General features: G+C 43.1%; 1 protein-coding gene across 1 annotated transcript; it reads left to right on the top strand.

The window, feature by feature from the left end:
* Positions 1–3,497: 3,497 nt before the first annotated feature.
* Positions 3,498–20,737, top strand: LOC116987168 (immunoglobulin alpha-2 heavy chain-like). The gene is made up of 6 exons (XM_033043044.1): positions 3,498–3,616; positions 3,707–4,048; positions 7,149–7,460; positions 17,400–17,540; positions 17,641–17,973; positions 20,212–20,737. Exons 1-6 carry the CDS (start codon positions 3,568–3,570, stop codon positions 20,532–20,534), a joined length of 1,500 nt encoding a protein of 499 aa, XP_032898935.1. The 5' UTR covers positions 3,498–3,567; the 3' UTR covers positions 20,535–20,737.
* The last annotated feature ends 1,575 nt before the right edge of the window (positions 20,738–22,312 follow it).

Here is a 22,312-nt window from a genome sequence, read left to right as displayed (position 1 = left end):
CCCCCTTCATGGCTCCATATTCCTCTTTGTTCCACTGTAATATTGACACCTCCGATTTACCCTTCTCTCTCTCAAATTTTAGATTAAAATGTATCATATTATGGTCACTACCTGCTAATGACTTCTTTACCTCGTGTTCCCTTATCAAATCCGGTTCATTACACAACACTTAATCCAAAATTGCCTTCTCCCTGGTAGGCTCCAGTAAAAGCTGCTCTAAGAATCCATCACGGAGGCACTCCACAAACTCCCTTTCTTGGGATTCAGAACCAACCTGATTTTCCCAGTCCACCTGCATGTTGAAATCTCCCATAGCAACCTTTACGACATGCCAATTTTAACTCTTGATTCAACTTGCACCCTATATCCAGGCGACTGTTTGGGGGTCTGTAGATAACACCCATTCAGGTCTTTTTACCCTTACTATTTCTCAGTTCCATCCATACTGAATCTACATCTCCTGATTCTATGTCACCCCTCGCAAGGGACTGAATTTAATTCCTCACCAACAGAGCTACCCCACTCACTCTGCCCACCTGTCTGTTTTTTTCGATAGGACGTATGCCATTGAATATTCAGTTCCCAGCCCTAGTCCTCTTGCAACCATGTCTCTGTAATTCCCACAACATCATACTCGCCAATTTCTGGCTCAAGCTCATCCACTTTATTTCTTATACTTTGAGTAATACACCACTTTGACTTTGTTATTCGCCTCCCCTCTCACTCCGGTCACTATTGGCCCTGACCTTACTCTCTTACCCTTCTCGAACATTCCTTCCCATTAATTCGGGAGCCTTTTGTAACTTTTCCTGTACTCACTTCCGCTGTAACTATCTTTATTCTCCCAATTTGTCAATCCCTCCCCCCCCCCCCCATAATCATAATAATTTCCATTCATAAACTTCACTGAAATAGATTGCAAAACCCGCTGTGTGATCTATTACAACTGTAAAAAAAACTCACTACATCTGAAAGTCTCCAATATTTTTTAATAATCATATGATATTAAAGGAAACACGCAATGAAACATTTTACTCAAATGGATCAGTTGGCGTTCCTGTGCCGCGTTTTCTCAGAGCGGATTACTCTCTGAATGTAAATGCAGCCAAATGTCCAGCGACGGAGCGCAAAGCTAACATGGTTGGTGGAACTTGGTGGTGTAGTTTGTGACTTCCGCATACAATCTAACGTCCGAAAACGTCACGGAACTGATCAGCAGCGATATCAACCATTTAGCCAGTACCAATTCAAGGACAAGATGCGTTGAACTGAAAGAGTACCAATCCAAGTCACGCGTGCCTTCTGTTTTCATTCAATCGCCCAGCAAAGAAAAATAGCATTGTGTTAGCGTTTTTAATTACTTGATACCTGCATTACATTCTTTGGTGTATCATGGACACCCCTAATCGTTTACACACAATAATTATATATTGAATAGAGTCTGAGGAGACAAGATGGTGCATTATTGTTTGGTCAAGAAAGCGAATGGTATGTTAGCATTCATAGCAAAAGGATTTGAGTATAGGAAGAGGGAGGTTCTACTGCAGTTGTACAGGGTCTTGGTGAGACCACACCTGGAGTATTGCGTACAGTTTTGGTCTCCTAATCTGAGGAAATACATTCTTGCCATAGAGGGAGTACAGAGAAGGTTAACCAGACTGATTCCTGGGATGGCAGGACTTTCATATGAAGAAAGACTGGATAGACTGGGCTTGTACTCGCTAGAATTTAGAAGATTGAGGGGGGATCTTATAGAAACTTACAAAATTCTTAAGGGGTTAGACAGGCTAGATGCAGGAAGATTATTCCCGATGTTGGGGAAGTCCAGAACAAGGGGTCACAGTTTAAAGATAAGGGGGAAGACTTTTAGGACCGAAATGAGAAAATCATTTTTTACACAGAGAGTGGTGAATCTGTGGAATTCTCTGCCACAGAAGGTAGTTGAGGCCAGTTCATTGGCTATATTTAAGAGGGCGTTAGATGTGGCCCTTGTGGCTAAAGGGGTCAGGGGGTATGGAGAAAAGGCAGGTACAGGATACTGAGTTGGATGATCAGCCATGATCATATTGAATGGCGGTGCAGGCTCGAAAGGCCGAATGGCCTACTCCTGCACCTATTTTCTATGTCTATGTTTTCTATGTGCCTCTCCAGTCCTCAGAATGACCTCACGGGCCGACTGGTTTAAGAAATAGTTAGACATGTACATTGATCGGACAGGTTTGGAGGGATATGGACCAAGCGCAGGCAAGTGGGACTAGTGTAGCTGGGGCATTGTTAGCTGGTGTGGGCAAGTTGGGCCGAAGGGCCTGTTTCCACACTGTAGCCCTCTATGACTCTATGACTCAGTTTTCTAAACTCTGTAATTTCTCGACAATGATCTCAGCCTACCCAATTGCGCCAATTTAACTCCAAAGTTTCCAAGTGTCCTTATTTTCTGATTTGTTGTTTTACCCATTCAGAAATATGTTTCACTATATTATCGCCCACAATGATAAATCCTTCAATGGGCCTTTTGTTTTGTCAAATGCGTTTCAAGGATTTATCGTGTTTTCATGTAATTGTGCAAAACGCAATTATCTTTCGCATATCTTCATTGCAATGATACTCAGCGTCTTCTTTTCCCTTCTACATCAATCTGCCCCGAACATTTCGAGTTGACAATTGAAGTATTAATGCTTTCGTTCCTATGGCGATGAATACGGAAATTGCGGGAGCGTCCTCTGAATTGTTAGCTCGTCACACAATATTATAACCTACAAATATACATATACACATTGAGAACTGTTTTGAAGCTTAAACTCTCCAAGCACAAAGTATATGATGGTTTGCCGCAAAGCTTATGCGGCGCCATCGAAAACCTACACGATTCATAGCATGTTATCTGTATGGGTAACAACTGCAAAGAAAATAATGGTTTATAAAGTTTCCACAAATTAAGGCTAAAATTAATTTCAAAAATCTTCGTAAAACCTTCAACGTTTTTTTTTTTCACTCCTTCCAGCTCGGAATCAAAAATACGAAGTTGAAAATTAAAATTAAATTGCGACATTGGAAATCTGGAACAAAAACAGTATATGGAGGTGACACTCGGTAGCATCTGTGAAGAGCTGGTTTCTTTGGTTCTGGTGAACCTTTATTGACTTAACAAAAGATCACGTCCTTTTCCCCTTCACATGTATTCTCTGAGGTGTTGAGCATCCCTAGTATTTTCTGTTTCTGCACAAAATATATCTGCCTGCCTAACCACTGACTACATAGCAGTTCCTACATCTGGCTATGCAGTTTGCTACTCTTCTGTTCTCCTCTATGATTCTAGCGATACCCCCCCCCCCCCCCCCCCCCCGCCCTCTACCCTACGCCCAAGCACAGAAAAAAGCCCGATGATTTGTCAATATCGCTCCACAATGATCCAGTAGTTCGATGTCACGTGGATAGAGATTTGCATGAATAATTAAAACTCGGTGACGTTGTGATGTCGAGGAGTTCTTAAGGGGAGATTTCTCAAGAACCAGAAACGGACCTCTGTCGGAAAACGTTTAGATTCTGACCCTCGCCACCTCCTTCACCATGTCTGAATGGATTCGCGTTCTCGCCGCGTTCGTGTTCTGCTTCCATAGTAAGTAGAAAACCTAATCACCAGGCAGCTGCTCTTTGCATTCTGCTGATAGATTGTATGTTTACGAATATTAATTTGTTATTTCACCAGCTTCAATCGCAGAGATTTTGGTGACTCAGGACCCTACGTCCATCTCCACTTCTCCGGGGAAAACGGTCAAGATGACTTGTACCCTCTCAGGAGCCCAGATGAGCAGCTCCTTCACTAGCTGGTACTGGCAAAAGACCGGCAGCGCCCCGGTCCTTGTGTGGTATGAGAGCACCAGAGCTTCTGGAATTCCAGATCGATTCACCGGTACCGTGGATGATCCGAACAATATGATGCACCTGACCATCACCAACCTGCGAGCTGAGGATGTCGCTGATTATTACTGTGCAGTGGCACTCTCTGGTGTAATTACATTCGGGAAAGGAACCAAACTGAATCTGAGCAGTAAGTAAAATAATAGCTATCTGAAAACGGCATTTGACTAATAACCAGCTTTCAATTTTAACCGGTTTTCAAAACGTTCAACCTCCAATTCTTGCAATAATACGGAAGCGAATAAAACAAACCCGTAATTTGCTTTGTGAATATAAACGGAAACTGATGCCATTATAATGTATTAATACAGGGTACGCGAATAGCCTCCGGTGAGATTTAAAGAAAACGGACTGCACTTCTATTTGCGTAGCGTGATAAAAACTTGGGGGAAATAAACAAACTGACTGAGGCGCTCAGCGAGTTAGGCAGCATCTGTGGAGGTATTTCAGGTTGAGACCCAGCATCGTGACAAGGTCCTAACTCCAATGTGTTACGTACACAGATGGTGCCTGGTCCACTGAGTTCGTCCACCAGTTTGCTTTTGTTTGCTTTAGATTGCAGCATCTGCAGTCTCCAAATTTGCGTGTTAAAATGTTGGAGCGGACCTCGGAGTCACTTATTAGATGATCCTCTTACCGAGCGTTTCAACTTTGAGAGGAGACGGGAATGGTTAAGTCTGGATGTAGCATAAGCATGTGTGATAGATTCAAAGACAAATTAGCTGTGTCAGTATCGAAGCCAAAACTGACGCACTAATGAGAGTAGACAATTGTTTGATTGTGTGTTTAGCAATGTCCTGTGAGGATCTTCGCCGTGAAGTTCGACGAGGAAATAAATTTTGAATTGACTCCCGTGCTAAAACTCATTGTCAGCAAATACCAAAAACGTAATTATAAAACCTGTACACGTCGCATTTTATTTCACAGCAAACACTATGATGAGCATTTTTCGATTGCTGTTGCAGGGGCTGGTGTATGAAATTGTTGCAAGTCTAAAAAAATAGAACATTCAAATAGAACATGCGTTGAAGCCCATAACGTGACCTCTACGCTACACATAGTCGGCGCATGGGCTCCAACAGCGCTCTTGGGTTGAGATTTCAAATAATTCAGCGCCATCTAATAACTAAATGTATTGTCACCTCAGTCTTGACACCGTCCCCTCCCTTCTAGAATTCCAAGCCTAGAACCGGCATCCCAGTATTTAAAACTGTCAAAGGCAATAGGAAATATTTATGTTATTGTCCCTGTTTTCAGAGTGCAGTCCCGGCCAGTATAACTTCTCTTTGTAGTGCAACCTCCGCAACTCAGGAATTAATTTGTGAATGAAGGTTGCAGTCCCTCCATTGTATCAGCATCCGTACAATTTGCAGCGGATGCATCTGATATCCAACTCGGCAATTACAGAAAACAATTTAAAGATTTTAAATTTTAAAATGGGTGCTTTTTCAGGAGCTTGTCAAAAGTAATCCCTTTTGGTGCGCTAGTATTAGCAGCATTTAGTGCTATTGAAAAGAGGACCACGTGAACTGTGTTTTAAGATAGCAAGGGAAGGGCCGTACAATAACTGCAGATGCTTAAATCCTGAATAAAACACAAAGTGCTGGGGGACACAGTGAGTCAGTCAGCAGCTGTGAAGCGAATGAACCTGTTCATTCCCTTCCAAGATGTTGCCTGATCCTCCGATTTCCTCCAGCATTTTGTGTTTTACTCAATAGAGTTGGGCGAACTGGCTTCAGCAGTCTCACTTCATTCCTTGAGAAGACAATGGATTTTATTTACACTAAGAGGGAATTTGCATTGATATATTACGTTTCAAAACCCCAGTATCCAAAGGCTTTAAGGTTTTGGCCTGGATACATCTAGTGACATTTCTTTCGAACTGAAATGTCTTCTTCGGCTTGGTGTAACGATAAACATTGATTCATAATAACAGTCGTTATTTGTTGGAAAATGCATTTAATGAACTTGCACATTGTGTGACGTTAGCACCCATGACCTTGCCCATGTGTATGTATCACGAGGAGGATGAAGTTGTTTAGCAGACTTTTGAATTTGTTCTTCCTGTGAACCGGCTGGGATCTTGGTCAATGCGAGTAGGTTGGCTGAGGGAGTGAACATCCCGACGCCCCAGCGGTAGCCTGATATAACTTTGGCACATCCATCAGAAATAGTGCAAAACTGTAAACAATTGAAGTGGGGGGTTAAATTGTAGCGGAAATTATCTGAATTAGTAACACTGAAATATTATGAGTTTGGTGGCGAAACTGCAAATCTCGCTGCTTATAATTTCAAGGATGGAGTGAAACGAGACCAACGCATTTCATTGTCAGAGTCCCGCTTTAACCAATGTTGATTCCTCTGACTGACCCCACCTTCTCCCACCCCTCCTGAATCACTCATTTTACACCGAAAACATCAAGATTTTCCGAATTATTTTTTCAACCCTAAGGATGTAAATAGGATGAACATTGAATGAAACTAAACGTATTTACGGGAGTGTCTCTTTCCAAAATATCCACCTAAAATCGTTGATTTATTCTTACAATGTTGAATTATTTCCAGACCTTTGGACAAACTGTAGTAATGATCTTCTGTTGCACAGACATTTTCACGTGTTTGCAAAATTATATTAATTGTAAAGTAGTGGAAATAAAAACATAATACACGGTGTCAGGAATAGACTACCCAATACTTCCAGTTGGATCCGAAGATACTCCGTTCATATTAATCCTAAACGGCCCTAAAGATATTCTGTTTAAGAAAGAACTACAGATGCTGGAAATATCGAAGGTAGACAAAAATGCTGGAGAAACTCAGCGTGTGAGGCAGCATCTATGGAGCGAAATAATATGTGACGTTTCGGTTCGAGACCCTTCTTTAGACATTCTTCAGTCTAAAGAAGGGTCTCGACTCGAAACGTCGCCTATTTCCTTCGCTCCATAGATGCTGCTTCACCCGCTGAGTTTCTCCAGTATTTGTGTCTACCTTTGAAAGATATTCTGAATCTGGTGCTAGGGGAAATGTTCTCGCTGCATGCAATCTTTCAAGACATGAAAGGAATTTGCCTGTTTCGATGCTCTGAAATCCAGAGATTGCATCCCCGTCTACTCAATTCTCCCTCACACGGCAAACAATCTATCTCTGGAACATGGGGAAGCAAAGTAAACACTTGATTCGGAAGGCCAGCGTTAATAATTCACTATGCTGTACTTATTTCTATTTTCCAGGTCCCCAGCCTCCCGCGGTGTCAGTCCTTGGGCCTTCAGAGGAAGAAATCGCGGGAAAGGGCACCGCCACTCTGGTGTGTTTGGTGAACGGGTTTAACCCGGGCGTTGTGGACATTGAGTGGACGGTGGACGGCAGTGCGAGAAGTGATGGCGTCGACACAGGCCGAGCCCAGCAGGATCACGACAACACGTTCAGTACCAGCAGTTACCTGACTCTGCCAGCCGCCTACTGGAACTCACACGAGCTTTACTCCTGTGTGGTTAAACACGAGACTCAGACAAACCCACTGAAGACAAACATCGCCAGATCTGGTTGTGCTTGATTCAAAAAAATGATGTCTTGAATTGATACAGTTGGAAATAAAGTTCACGCACAGAGATTACATGTCTGTTTTTTTTTAATAGATGTATTCAGTCACAGCAAATGTACAATGTAATGTAATAAGGAGAGGAGAGCAATAATGTCTCATATATCTGCCTGCATTGCTCGACTATTTTGTACCAAAACAATGATATCCTAAATATGCATTAATACATTAGTAAATATGCTGAGCAAAAGTTTTAACTTCAGCAAATTAACTTTACAACAGTTAGGACGGAAACGATGCAGTACACGAAGAGTTTATTCGCCATGGTTGTGTTTCCAGGCCATGGAGCCGAATTAAACGAATCCAATTTTGTCTTTTTAAAGTAATTCTAGGTGGGTTACGGCGGGAAAGAACAATGAATGGCTATGAAAGGAACTACATATACTGGTGTACACTGAAGATAAAGACGAAATGCTGGAGTAACTCAGCGGGACAGGCAGCATCGCTGGATATATGGACTGCCCTTCAGTGTGAAGAAGGGTCATCCATTCCTTTGTCCAGAGATTCTGCCTGTCCCGCTGAGTTACACCAGCATTTGTGTCGATCTGTTTAAGAAGGAACTGCAGATGCTGGAAAATTGAAGGTACACAAAAATGCTGGAGAAACTCAACGGGTGCAGCAGCATCTATGGATCGAAGGAGATAGGCAACGTTTCGGGCCGAAACCTGAAGTATGAAGAAGGGTTTCGGCCCGAAACGTTGCCTATCTCCTTCGCTCCATAGATGCTGCTGCACCCGCTGAGTTTCTCCAGCATTTTGGTGTAGCTTTGTGTCTATCTTCAGTGTAAACCAGTATTTGTAGTTCCTTGCTACGTACTTCCGTGAACCGTGGTTATTTGTTTTGTCAAAGACCTGGTCTCACATTTAAAAGCATATCAGTGACTGTCTCCGTTACTACATAATAGATTGACATAGGATTTTCTCTTGGCCGATTTTAAACATTACATATTTTTTTACATTCTAAACGGGGTTCAATGATAGTTATTCGCGAGCAAGTGCAAATGCAACGCGTCAGCTGTAAGTTTATGGAAGCGTTAATTCGCAACCACCCAATTATGTGCAGAGTCACATTCTCTGATTATATTTTCACGACAGTGACAATGTTGCCACTGTCGTAGTCCAGTACTCCAGTAGGGTACTCCAGTACCATAGACTTCATTAAGACTGCTTCTGGAGTACACAACTCGCCGGAAAATTAAAACCGATCAAGTAAGATGGGAAAGTTTGCATTGGTATGTAGAGGGCCAGTACAACAATAACCGGAGAGTGCTAGGTAAATAAAGCAGAAGAACATTGCTGGAGGAACTCGGTTGGTTAGTGGATCTGGTGGCAAAGAAACTGGCAACGTTTGGGGTCATGTGCGTGCATCCGGATTGTTTGTGGAGGGGAGGTGCCAATATAATAATAATAATAATAATAATAATAATAATAATAATAATAATAATAATAATAATAATAATAATAATAATAATAATAATAATAATAATAATAATAATAATAATAATAATCATCATCATCATCATCATAATAATAATAATAATAATAATAATAATAATAATCATAATAATAATAATAATAATAATAATAATAATAATAATAATAATAATAATAAACTTTATTACGGACTCAAGGTCCAGACAAGGGGCAACGTTACATTAAAAAAGCATTGCATATCAAATATCATAAATACATATAAAATCTTGGTATATCACTTATAAAATCATCATAATATATATATTTTTTAAACACAATACTTAAGTTAAAAATCCAGATTAAAAGATGATCAATGTCCTACAACGAGACAACGATACCAGTGTCTCCACAGCTGTGATTCGTAGCGTGTAGTGCTAACCCTTATGTTTGTCAAGGCCACAGTAAGCACATTTTTAGAGTCATTTACCCTGCAAATGAATTTATACATGTGGTGTCTTAGGATAGCTTCTAAAGCACTGACCCCTGCAGCCACAAACATATTACTGGCACTACACCATCTAGGTTGCCTTAGCAGTGTTCTCATGGCATCGTTATATGCCACCTTTAGTCTCTGAATACTTGTCTTTAAATAGTTCGACCACAGGTGCGCAGTGTAGAGTGGTGTGCAGTATGCTCTAAATAGCGACATCTTCACCACAACTGCACACCACCAAATTTACGCAAGAGGATATTCGCCTGTACATACAGCATGCGTCGTTGCCTATAACGAGCTAAGAGCGTGGGTGAGACCGGGGCTAGCTGGTGAAAAGTGGAATTAGTTAAGAAGGGGCAGAAGGTGCCATGTTAAAGAGGGGGAGTGATAGAGTCGGGAGAAAGCAGCTGGTGGGTGGATGATAGAGACTGATGTGGGGAGAGAAGCAAAAATGAGAAAATAGGCCAGGGGATGGGTGGAGGGGGGGGTGGATTTAGACACAGAAGGTGGAAGATGATAAGCAGAGACACGGGAGGCTGCATTTACGGAAACTGATAGTGGAGAAAGTGAGGGTTGGTGGGCACATGGAACCAGTTGAACAAGGTGTAGGAGAAGGAAAGTTGTGTAGATCTGTTTAAAAGTACACAATTTTAATCAATTAGGGAAATACACAGCCGTGTATCAAACTGGGATAGACACAAAGAGCTGTAGTAACTCAGCGGGACAGGCAGCATCTCTGGAGAGAAGGAATGGGTGACCAAGAAGGGTCTCGACCCGAAACGTTAATCATTCCTTCTCTCCAGAGATGCTGCCTGTCCCGCTGAGTTACTCCAGCTTTTTGTGTCTAGCTTCGGTTTAAACAAGCATTCGCAGTTCTTCCCCACACATATTATCTCACTGGGATAGTGTACATTCGAAAAGAAAATGAGATGATTTTCAATGGAAATTAGACTGATAACAGGATTCAGCATTGAGATGTCACCATGATGATAAGATATGTCACTATGTCACTATGACGAAAAGATATGTCACTATGTCACTATGACGATAATAGTCACTATGACGATTTAAAAAAAAAAAAAACGATTCCCCAATGGGTGAGATGGTGCCCCTCAAATCAAATTGAATGAACTATGGGCTAGCAGTTAGATCGGAAGCAGGGGGCGGGATGCAATAATCCAGGGTTTGCTCATTGGCTGGTTAAGCGGAGTTCCATTCCAGTCAGGAGAGGCGCAGATCGTAAAACGTTACGATGGGGAATAAATTGAGTGAAAACAAGAAACAAACGGATTATGTCAGTCAGCAAAGTAATAGCATGTGGATTTGACCATGGAGAATTAATAAATCGTCTGCGGCCCCAGGATTTCTGAGTGGGGTCCCTGTGGACTTGGGAGGGCATTTTGAACGGCCAAAACTGTCCCCGAAACGAGCTTGATAGAAGCTGATCCTTGAAAATTATGATGCGTGCGATGTGGTCCCCCCGCCCCCCCCCCACCCCCAATCCCCCAATCCCCCAGTGAGCTCCAATTTCTCAACAAACCCCAGGGTCGTGCAGGTTGTTGGGCGAATTGGCCACTGTAACTTTCAGTTAATGTAGGAGCATTACTTGACATTGTGGGCGAATAGATCACGAGGAAATAAGAAGGAGAGCGGGATGGATTGGATTGTTCTCTGACCTGCGAACACTCCCATCCATGTCGTTGTCAAATCTGGAATCGAAGCATGAAAATATCAAGCTGTCAACCGGATGTCCATATATGGGACCTCCCATTAATGTGGAATTATTGACATTTTTTTTCAATCATTTTGAGAGCTTTTGTTATTTAAGTTATTTAAGTGGAAAATTTACTTACTCCTGGCCTACTCCTGCACCTATTGTCTATTGTCTATTGTCTATTGTGGGTGACACCAAAGAAAGAGGAACTCATTATTATCGGTAGACATAAATGCTCGATTAACTCAGCGGGACAGGCAGCGTTTCTGGAGAGAAGGAATGGGTGACGTTTTGGGTTAAGACCCTTCATCAGACCCTTCATCAGCTTCATGTAAAATAACTCCAAAGTGATACATTGACCACGAATGACTGTACACGCACGTTGATTGAATGTAATGATACCAAACCTTACGAAATTAATCTACTTTAATTATTTAAGAGAAAGGAATTCTGTAGGTTAGGTAGTGAAAAACCTAGAAATTAATTTTTCAGCAATGTCATGCATAGAGGTGTTAGAATGTGAAAATGAATCCCATCAAGATATTTCGAATTTGGTCATTTAATAAGGAATAGGAGTCCAATTGGGCCATTCGGCCCATCAAGTCTACTCGACCATTCAATCGTGGCTAATCTATCACTCTCCCCTTACCCCATTCTACTACCTTCTCCCCATAACCTCTGACACCTATGAATTTGTGTATATATTTGGTATCAAAACATATACCAATGCATGGTTATCAAATAAATGAACATGCGCCAACGTGGATCACATTCCACCTAATTCTAAATTTTGGGTAGCCACCAGAGAGGAAACAGAGTCGTCAACTACCACAATGAACTCCCACAATAGCAAGAATGTCCTTCCTCAAATTTGGACACCAAAACTGCACAGGGCCCTGTACAACTGCAGAAGAACCTCTTTGTTGCTATACTCAACTCCTCTGGTGACGAAGGCCAACATGTCATTCGCTTTTCTCACTGCCTGCTGTACCTGCTGTACCTGCATGCTTGCTTTCATTGATTGATGAACAAGGACCCCAGATCCCATTGTACATCCCCTTTTCCCAACTTGACACCATTTAGACAATAATCTGCCTTCCTGTTATGCCACCTCACATCTACCCACATTAAACTGCAGCTGCCATGCATCTGCCCACTCACCCAACCTGTCCAAGTCACTCTGCATCCTCATAGCATCCTCCTCACAGTTCACACTGCCAACCAGCTTTGTGTCATCTGCAAATTTGCTAATGTTACTTTCAATCCCTTCATCTAAATCATTAATATAGATTGTAAATAGCTGCGGTCCCAGCACCTAGCCTTGCGGTACCCCACTAGTCACTGCCTACCATTCTGAAATGGACCCGTTAATCCCTACACTTTGTTTCCTGCCTGCCAACCAATTTTCTATCCATGTCAGCACCCTTCCCCCAATACCATGCGCTCTAATCTCCTATGTGGGACCTTATCAAATGTTTTCTGAAAGTCCAGGTACACTACATCCACTGAATCTCCCTTGTCCGTTTTCCCAGTTACATCCTCAAAAAATTCCAGAAGATTAGTCAGGCATGATTTCCCCTTCGAAAATCCATGCTGACTCGGACCGATCCTGCTACTGCGATCCAAATGTGCTGCTATTTCATCTTTTATAATTGAATCCAGCGTCTTCCCCACCACCGATGTCAGGCTAACTGGGCTATAATTCCCTGTTTTCCCTCTCCCGCCTTTCTTAAAAAGTGGGATAACATTAGCTACCCTCCAATCCACATGAACTGATCCTGATTCTATAGAACATTGGAAAATGATCACCAATGTATCCACGATTCCTAGAGCCACTTAAGTACCCTGGGATGCAGACCCTCAGGCCCTGGGGATTTATCAGCCTTCAGTCCCACCAACACCATTTCCTGCCTAATGTGAATTTCCTTCAGTTCCTCCGTCAGCCTGGTTCCTCTGGCCACTACGATATCAGGAAGATTGTTTGTGTCCTCCATAGTTGTTTGTGAATGATCCACTACATGGATTAATAAGAGTTAATCTACATTAGTGAAGGATCCAAAGTACCTGCTCAACTCGTCTGCCATCTCCTTGTTCCCTATAATAAATTCGCCCTGTTCAGTCTTCAAGGGTCCAACTTTGGTCTTAATTAATTTTTCCCTCTTCACATACCTAAAGAAGCTTTTACTATCCTCCTTTATATTCCTGGCTAGCTTACCTTCGTACCTCATATTTTCTCTACGTATTGCCTTTTTAGTTATCTTCTGTTGCTCTTTAAAAGTTACCCAATCCTCTGGCTTCCCGCTTATCTTTGCTATGTTGTACTTTTATTTTATTTTATACTTTCCCTGACTTCCCTTGTCAACCACGGTCGCCTCTTACTCCCCTTGGAATCTTTCTGCCTCTTTGGAATGAACTGATCCTGCACCTTCTGTATTATTTCCAGAAATACCTACCATTGTTGTTCCACTGTCATCCATGCTAGGGTATCTTTCCAGTCAACTTGGCCAGCTCCTTCATGGCTCCATATTCCCCTTTGTTCAACTGTAATACTGACACCTCCGATTTATCCTTCTCCCTCTCAAATTGTAGATTAAAACTTATCATATTATGGTCACTACCTCCTAATGTCTCCTTTACCTCGTGTTCCTTTATCAAATCCGGTTCATTACACAACATTAAATCCAAAATTGCCTTCTCCCTGGTAGGCTCCAGTACAAGCTGCTCTAAGAATCCATCACGGAGGCACTCTACTAACTCCCTTTCTTGGGGTTCAGAACCAACCTGATTTCCCCAGTCCACCTTCATGTTGAAATCTCCCATAAGAACCTTTACAACATGCCAATTTTAAGTCTTGATTCAAACTTGCGCCCTATATCCAGGCTATTGTTTGGGGGCCTGTAGATAACACTCATTAAGGTCTTTTTACCCTTACTATTTCTCAGTTCCATCCATACTGACTCTACATTTACTGATTCTATGTCACCCCTCGCAAGGGACTGAATTTAATTCCCCACCAACAGAGCTACCCCCACTCCCTCTGCCCACATGTCTGTTTTTCGTTAGGACGTATATAATTGAATATTCAGTTCCCAGCCCTGGTCCTCTTGCATCCATGTCTCTGTAATTCCCACAACAGCATACTTGCCAGTTTCTGGCTCAAGCTCATCCACTTTATTTCTTATACTTCGCGCAATACAACACTTTGACTTCGGTATCCACCTCCCCTCTCACTCCGGTCACTATTGACCCTGACCTTACTCTCTTTCCCTTCTCGATCATTCCTTCACATTAATTCGGGAGTCTTATGTAACTTTTCCTGTACTCACTTCCGCATTAACTCTATCTTTATACTAATTTGTCAATCCCTCCCCCCCCCCCCCCCCCCCCCCCCCCCCCCCCCCCCATTCCGCTGACTAGTTAGAACGCAACAAAAGCTTTTCACTGTACATCGGTACACGTGACAATAAACTAAACTCGAACTCCAAGTAGAGGTTGCTATTGAATCAACCGGTGCTTTTGAATGACGGAGGATTTTCAGATGCTAAGCATCCCAAATTTGTTACAAATTGTATTTTCTGAAGCATATCAGCGATTCGTGGGGTTTGTGGTCATCTGATAGCTTCATGGCTACCGTCGCCCCAAGCAAAGATGATATTTTTCCCAATTAGCTTTTAATTCCAGATTTCTTTCAAGTCATTACTAATTCAAACCCGCAAACAGTGGAACATAATATCTGAAGTAACACACATTTTCTTATGCTATTACTTCGCGTGTGCCAGATGTGCTTACACCGGTAGGTGGTGATGTTGTATCACTTAAACCTCCGTCTAGAAGATTATCGATAGAAAGATAACTAAGAAATTAATATTGAATTGCTAAACTTGCTATTGTGTTGTACTGCTTACAGCTGCAAGAACGTGTAGCAATCAATAAAGGGCCATAGGCCTATTGCGCGTTTATGTACAGGGACATATCTATCCATGCACTGTATACTTGTATTTATACTTATGCATCTTAAATATGCATGTCATGTTTTATACTTTGGCAATATAACAATGTATTTTTTATCATGCCAATAAAGTTTTTTAATTGAAATTAAAATTGAAATTGATAAATGTCTTCGGAAGCCGCGCCCGTAATAACTCCGAGGAAAGATCTGGACTCAACACATCACCTATTTCCTTTCTCCAGAGATGCTGCCAACCCCGCTGAGGTACTCCAGCTTTTTATGTCTATCTTCCCTGAATACACAAGGTCGAATAGTCTGCGCACTGCAATTTTTTATAGGCTTTGTCGAATTCATGCGCTTCGATTTTTCAAAATGTTTCTACCCCTCTGTACTCGGCGCGGGTGTTTGCCAGTCAACTAAAGTTCCCAGATCCGACTGGCTCAGATTGGAACAACAGCAGCAGGAGCGCCAACAACACGTGTTGTGTATGAGTCAAAGAGAGCATCACGTTAAAATCTCTTCTGGAAACCTGTTACGGATCGTTAACGCCAACTCCAGCTTCGCCCTCTGTCCGTACTCACAAGAGATTGTCTATATTTCCGAAGACCTTTGACTATCAGAAATATTTATCAACTGGTAAATCAGGGCCATTCAATTAAATAAGGAAAAAAAGTGAAAGGCAAGAAATTATACCGACGTAAAACAATGGTAATAATTTAAAACATTAAAAAAAATAATAAAAGCAATTTCAGATGTTGCAAACCGGGACAAAATAACAAATTGCTGGAGGATCTCAGAAGGTTTGGCAGCATCAAATAAAACAAACGACCATATTTTAACCCAACTTCCACTCGCTTTATACGCAAGAGAATGAGCTGGCTAATCCTATACCGCCTGATCGCCGACAAGATTTCAGCGTGTGTGTGTGTGTAAATGCTGTGGAATCTCGAGATCAATAGTGGTCGAGGCCCCGGACAAAATGGCTGATGGAGGTATCAAACATTTTTTATGGTTGGATTTTCACTAAAGTTCTTCAAAAAGTCCTTTAACTTAAAGCCAGAGAAGTCATGGGATCAATGCTGTGTCGGAGTTTCGTTTAGTTTAGTGTAGAGATACAGCGTGGAAACAGGCCCTTAACCCCATCGAGTCCACACCAACGATCGATTTACCTATCACAATATATTTTCCAATGGGTACCGAGGGTTGCTTTCTATACACCATCTACCCCTCCACCTATTATCTATCATCTGCACACTTTCCCACAAAGCCTTCCATCCCCATGTCCAAATCATTAATATACAATGTGAAGAGTAGCGGCTCCAACACCAACCCTTGCGGAACTCCATGAGTCACTGGCAGCCAACGAGAAAAAGCTGCATTTAATCCCACTCTTCGTCTTCAGCCATCCAGGCAACCTGCTATTCATGCTAGTATCTGCCTATTGATACATTGGGCTCTCATCTTCCTAAGCAGCCTAACATGTGGCACCTTATCAAAGGCTTTCTGAAAATCTATATAAGCAACATCTACTGGCTCTCCTTTGTCTGTCCTGTTATTTACTTCTTCAAATAATTCCAGCAAATTTATCAAGCAAGATCTCCTCTTCACAAAGCCATGCTGACTTTAGCCTATTTTATCGTGAACTTCTAAATACTCTGTAAGCTCGTCCTTTATAATGGACTCTAATACCTTACCAACTAAAGCCAGTTTAACCGGCCTATAGTTCCACCTATTCTGCCTTGCTCCCTTGTGCATGGAAACACTACGTTTGAAAATTGAGAAATTACCGATAAGGTCTTCGGAGATCTCCCTTGAGCGACTGTTCTGTAAAATATAGTGTGCCATTGGTTTTCATTGACTTGTTTAAATTCGGTATATTGAACACTGGGTAGTATTTTCCTTACAATTATCCACGCACTGTGCGATATATGTATCTGCCTGTCTACTGTCTATTGTGCCCCCGTATTTGGGCTACTGAAGCCCTTCTATTCCTCAACTGTTGCAATCTACGCCAACCCCGGCCTTGTACATCTCAAATCTCTGCTGTATCTTCTAGTCCTCTGCCTTCCTCTGAAGAAGGGTTTCGACGCGAAACGTCACCCATTCCTTCCATCCAGGGATGTTGCCTGTTCCGCTCAGTTACTCCGGCATTTTGTGTCTACCTTCCCCTATACGTTTGTTTCTCTCAGCCCTTTGCAGTGAGCGAGCTCTGCAAATATCAGTCTACAATGAACCTCTAATTCAGTAATTCTACGTCACGTGTTCAGCAATTTGCATAAATAATTAAAACTCAGTGACGTTGCGATGTTTCTGAGTTCATAAGGTGCGGACTCCCAAGAGCCAAGAATCAGATTTCTGTCGATCACCAGTTGCACCTTTCGCTTGGGACCCCGCACTGTCACTCGCCATGGCTGAATGGGTTCGTGGACTGGCCGTACTAGTGTTATTTCTTCGCAGTGAGTAAAACACGCAATTCTTAATTTTGTTGTATATTCTTACATTGCATAAATGTTTCGAAGAGCTCTGAGCATTTAATTCATTTGGTATTTCCGACAGCCACAAGCGCAGAGGTGATAGTTACCCAGGGCGCGTCTATCTCAACATTCCCGGGGCAAACCGTCAAAATCACCTGCACCCTGTCAGAAGGCACTTTATCCTATCCGAGCTGGTACTGGCAGAAACGCGACAACGTTCCAGTCTTGGTGTGGTATGGCAGCACCAGAGCTTCCGGAATACCTGATCGATTTACCGGTACCATTGACTCGTCGAGTAACCAAATACATTTAACCATCACCAACCTTCAATCAACGGACGCCGCTGATTATCACTGCTTTATGTGGACCGGTAGTCGATATATCTTCGGGACGGGAACCAAACTGAATCTGGGCAGTAAGTATTAAAAGAATGCAACCCGTCCTATGTCAATTACCAGCTTTTATTTCTTGTTTGTTTTTATCTTTCCATCTCCCTTGCATCCACGCCCATCTTTTTGGTTCATCCGGTGTACAAAGCGCTGATCAATTTATCGCTGAATCTTTTCACTTTTCAGGGAGGAAAGGCAAATATCACCCAACTTGGTAAAATATTTAGTTCGTGAAAAAAACAAAAGAATAAACTATATTCAGACAGAACAGGGGGCTGAGTGGCGCAGTGTTAGAGTTGCTGCTTTATACAGCCAGAGACCCGATATTATCTACGGGCGCTGCCTCTACAGAGTTTGTAAGCTCTCCCTGCGACCTCGTAGGGTTTCACCGGGTGCTCCGGTTCCCCCCCCCCCACGTTCCAAAGACGTGAAGGTTTGCAAGTTAACGGGTTTTATCTCATTTGTCCCCAGTGTGTAGAGAATGGATGAGAAAATGGGAGAACATAGAACTGGTGATCGATGACCGCCATGCAATCGGTGGGCTGAAGGGTCAGATTCCACGCTGCATCTGTAAATTAAACTAAACTAAACTATTGGTTCGTGCAGCGTAATTTTAAAATCTCTACACACATAGTTCACAAGATAATAAAAGTTGGTGAAGTTTGGAAGGAGTTCCAGAAGCTATTTATTAAGAGACAACCACAACTGCGATAATTTATCTTTCAAGGCAGACAGAGGAATCCAAGGCTAGGGCTGGCAAAGGCCTGGTGGGAGATTCGGCAGCAGACAAGTTGAGACAGGAGTAGAGTAAGGACGTCATTTTTCACACAGTGAGTGGTGAATCTCTGGAATTCTCTGCCACAGAAGGTAGTTGAGGCCAGTTCATTGGCTATATTTAAGAGGGAGTTAGATGTGGCACTTGTGAATGCAGGTACATGATACTGAGTTGGATGATCAGCCATGATCATATTGAATGGCGGTGCAGGCTCGAAGGGCCGAATGGCCTACTCCTGCACCTATTTTCTATGTTTCTATGTCATGAAACTGGGAATAATAAATGTCTATTTTCCCCTACGTACCATTGCCCGAGTTCATCTTTTCACAGATAGACACAAAATGCTGCGGTTGCACCCGCTGAATTTCTCCAGCATTTTTGTGTACCTTAGATTTTCCAGCATCTGCAGTTCCTTCTTAAACACAAAATGCTGCGGGTCGGGCAGCATCTTCGGAGAAAAAAAGGTTGGGTGACGTTTCGGATCGTCACCGCCACCCATCCCTTTTTTTCCAGAGATGCTGGTTGACCCGCTAAGTTACTTTAGCATTTTGTGTCTATTTTTGGTATAAACCGTTCAGTTTAGTTTATTGTCACGTGTCCCGGTGTACAATGAAAAGCTTTTGTTGCGTGCTATCCAGTCAACGGAAAGACTGCATGATTTCAATCGAGCCATTTACAGCGGACATGGTAAGGGAATAACGTTTAGTGCAAGGTAAAGCCAGCAAAGTCCGATAAAGGATAGTCCGAGGGTCACCAATGAGGTAGATAGTAGTTCTGCACTGCTCTCTGGTTGTGGTAGGATGATTCAATTGCACGATAATGCGCTTTGCAGCTAAAGTAGTAGTTCTGAAGTTCAGTCACTCAATTATGCCAGAAACAGTACGGCGCAGAGATATCTAACAGACAGCAAAAATGAAGGGGGGGTACTTTAGTCGGTTTTGGATGATAAATAAATATCAGCTTGGCCATTTTTGGTTTCATGTTAAGAATTGCAGTGAATTTAGAGTTGATTCATAGCACAAAGACATTGTTCATTGTTTCGTTAGAAAATGGGCGATTGTTGTTTCGTTAGAACATGCATATATTTGGTTTCGTGACTCTGACCCAGGAGCGGTTTCGGAAAGACAGAATGTAGGTCTGGAAAAATATGGTGCATAAACGTATCTGTATCTTCGTGGTGAAATATTTAATCTGTATATTAGAGCTCTACCAGAGCGTGGCTGAAATGGTCAGCGGGGTTGAGAAACTGTGGCAGTGATTTGTCCAGAAACCTCGAAAATCAAACTCTATTTTGCCACTTCCATCAATATTAGTGTAGAAATCCAGACAGAAAGAAGCAAACGCAACTGATGGTGAAATGGATACTAAATATTACAGCTCAGTTGCAGGCAGAACAGTTGAAAGTAGAATAACAGAAGAAAGAGGCAATTTGATTCAGACGTTGATGTTATTCCCCAATTCACCTTCCTGCACTTGTTTCTATTTTCAGCTCCGCGATCCCCAGCGGTGTCCGTCCTCCCACCTTCGGAGGCCGAAGTCTCGGGAAAGAACAGCGCCACCCTGGTGTGTTTGGTGAGCGGGTTTAATCCGGGCGTTGTGGACATTGAGTGGACGGTGGACGGCAGGGCGAGAAGTGATGGCGTTGAGACCAGCCGGATCCAGCAGGATAAGGACAACACGTTCAGTGCGAGCAGTTACCTGACTCTGCCAGCCACAGTCTGGAACTCACACGAGCTTTACTCCTGTGTGGTTAAACACGAGGCTCGGGCAGGCCCGCTGCAGGCAAACATCGCGCGATCCAGCTGCATGTAATCCAAGCAGTTTGTGTATTCTGTTTTGCTTCCTTAGAAATGTGTATCATCGTAGTTAGACAATTACACAAAGTTTTGTCTAATACAGTTTCAATTAAAAAAGTTGTACGTTAAGTTGTACGATTCTCACAGTGGATTCATTCAGAAGTTAAAACCATCAATGTATCTTTGTCGCAACGTAATAAAACCTCTATTATCACCGGGTCCATATTTCTCCTGTATTTTTCGATATCTCTGACAAAATTGAATTCACATAAATGTTTACGATGTTGGTGAGTGATAAGTCGGGCAAAGTGTGTTTAAAATTGAGCCCGGTTCATTTCATATCGTGGAAATATGATCATTGTCACTAGAACCAGGACACGTGGCTGAGAAATTCATGCAGAGAATAAAGGCAAATTAAGATGTAGCCAGATAATGGAGGGAAGATGGGCAGATGGAACCGGGGGGGGGACGGGGGGGGGGGGACGTGGAGGCTCTGTGAGCATGGATCAGGAGCCGGGGGTTGGGGGAGGGGAGAGCGAGTTTCGAGGCTCCTAGCAAGAAATCAGACACGTACAGTCCATGAAGCGCTTTTCCTTACGGAGTTTCCCTGTGTATCCAGTGTTATTATCTGCGTAATGCTCTTTGTTGGCTTGCGTTAATTTCCCCTTCCATACACAGACCGTGTCTCGTTTTTTTCAGATATATATACGGCGCGGTTCGTAATTCATTTTCGTTTTCTGCCTTATTCACTAATGACTCTTCATTTTCCTGGCTTCCACTAAAGGTGACTCCAGGCTCCAGGCTCCCGACATTGGACGTCCCACCCACCGCCACCCCCCCCCCCCCCCCCCCCCCAACCGCACACGCTCAGGTCTCCTACCCCATGCTGATTGCCACCCTCCTGTGAACCTATACCCAATTCCCAGGCCCAACACATGCCCGTCTCTCTCTCCCTCTGTCCGCTATCATCTGACGTCTGCACTCGCAACTCCATAAAAACATAGAAAATAGGTGCAGGAGGAGGCCATTCGGCCCTTCAAGCCAGTACCGCCATTCATTGTGATCATGGCTGATCGTCCCCTATCAATAACCCGTGCCTGCCTTCTCCCCAGATCCCTTGACTCCACTAGCCCCTAGAGCTCTATCTAACTCTCTCTTAAATCCATCCAGTGATTTGGCCTCCACTGCCCTCTGTGGCAGGGAATTCCATCAATTCACAACTCTCTGGGTGGAAACGTTTTTTTCAGGACCATACTGAACCACACCAGCCCCCGCCCCCCCCCCCCCCCCCCCTCGCCCCCCCCCCCCCCCCCCCCATTAGCGCATTGTGACCCAGCACCTCACACCAGCTCCAACCTCACTCTTCCTTTTCCCGATATCCTCCTCGTTGACACTGCGTGGTCTGTATTCAGCGAAACATCACTTTCTACCGCTGCGCCTGCACCTCGGTCCCTCCAGTTTGTCAAGCTCCTCTCCCTACGTTTCAGCTTCTGTGCATATTTATTGGTCAAGGAATCCTCATCCTCAACTATGTATTTTTTCTCTCATGAGCTCAGAACACCTTTGCATTCGGACATCTCATTAATCCTTTTAACCCCAATTAATCAATAAATGAAGAAACTATAGATGCCGGTTTACACAAAAGTACACACAGCACTGGAGTAAATCAGTGGGTCAGACAGCATTTCTGGAGAACATAGATAGGCGACGCTTCGGGTCGGGAGCCTTCTTCAGACTGCTTGTCGTTGGGGTGCGGGGGCTGGGAGAGAGGGGAGGTGGACAGAGCGTGGGATG

The sequence above is a fragment of the Amblyraja radiata genome, chromosome 25 (assembly GCF_010909765.2).
Source record: "Amblyraja radiata isolate CabotCenter1 chromosome 25, sAmbRad1.1.pri, whole genome shotgun sequence".
Taxonomy (NCBI): Eukaryota; Metazoa; Chordata; class Chondrichthyes; order Rajiformes; family Rajidae; genus Amblyraja; species Amblyraja radiata.
This window is presented reverse-complemented; position numbering and strand designations above follow the sequence as displayed.

What these genes read in the sequence shown, in the direction of transcription:
- LOC116987168 (XM_033043044.1), top strand. Translation starts at nt 3,568, where the DNA reads ATGTCTGAATGGATTCGCGTTCTCGCCGCGTTCGTGTTCTGCTTCCAT. An exon ending in AACCAAACTGAATCTGAGCA is followed by an intron (nt 4,049 to 7,148) that starts GTAAGTAAAATA and finishes TCTATTTTCCAG; the next exon opens with GTCCCCAGCCTCCCGCGGTG. An exon ending in AACCAAACTGAATCTGGGCA is followed by an intron (nt 17,974 to 20,211) that starts GTAAGTATTAAA and finishes TTCTATTTTCAG; the next exon opens with CTCCGCGATCCCCAGCGGTG.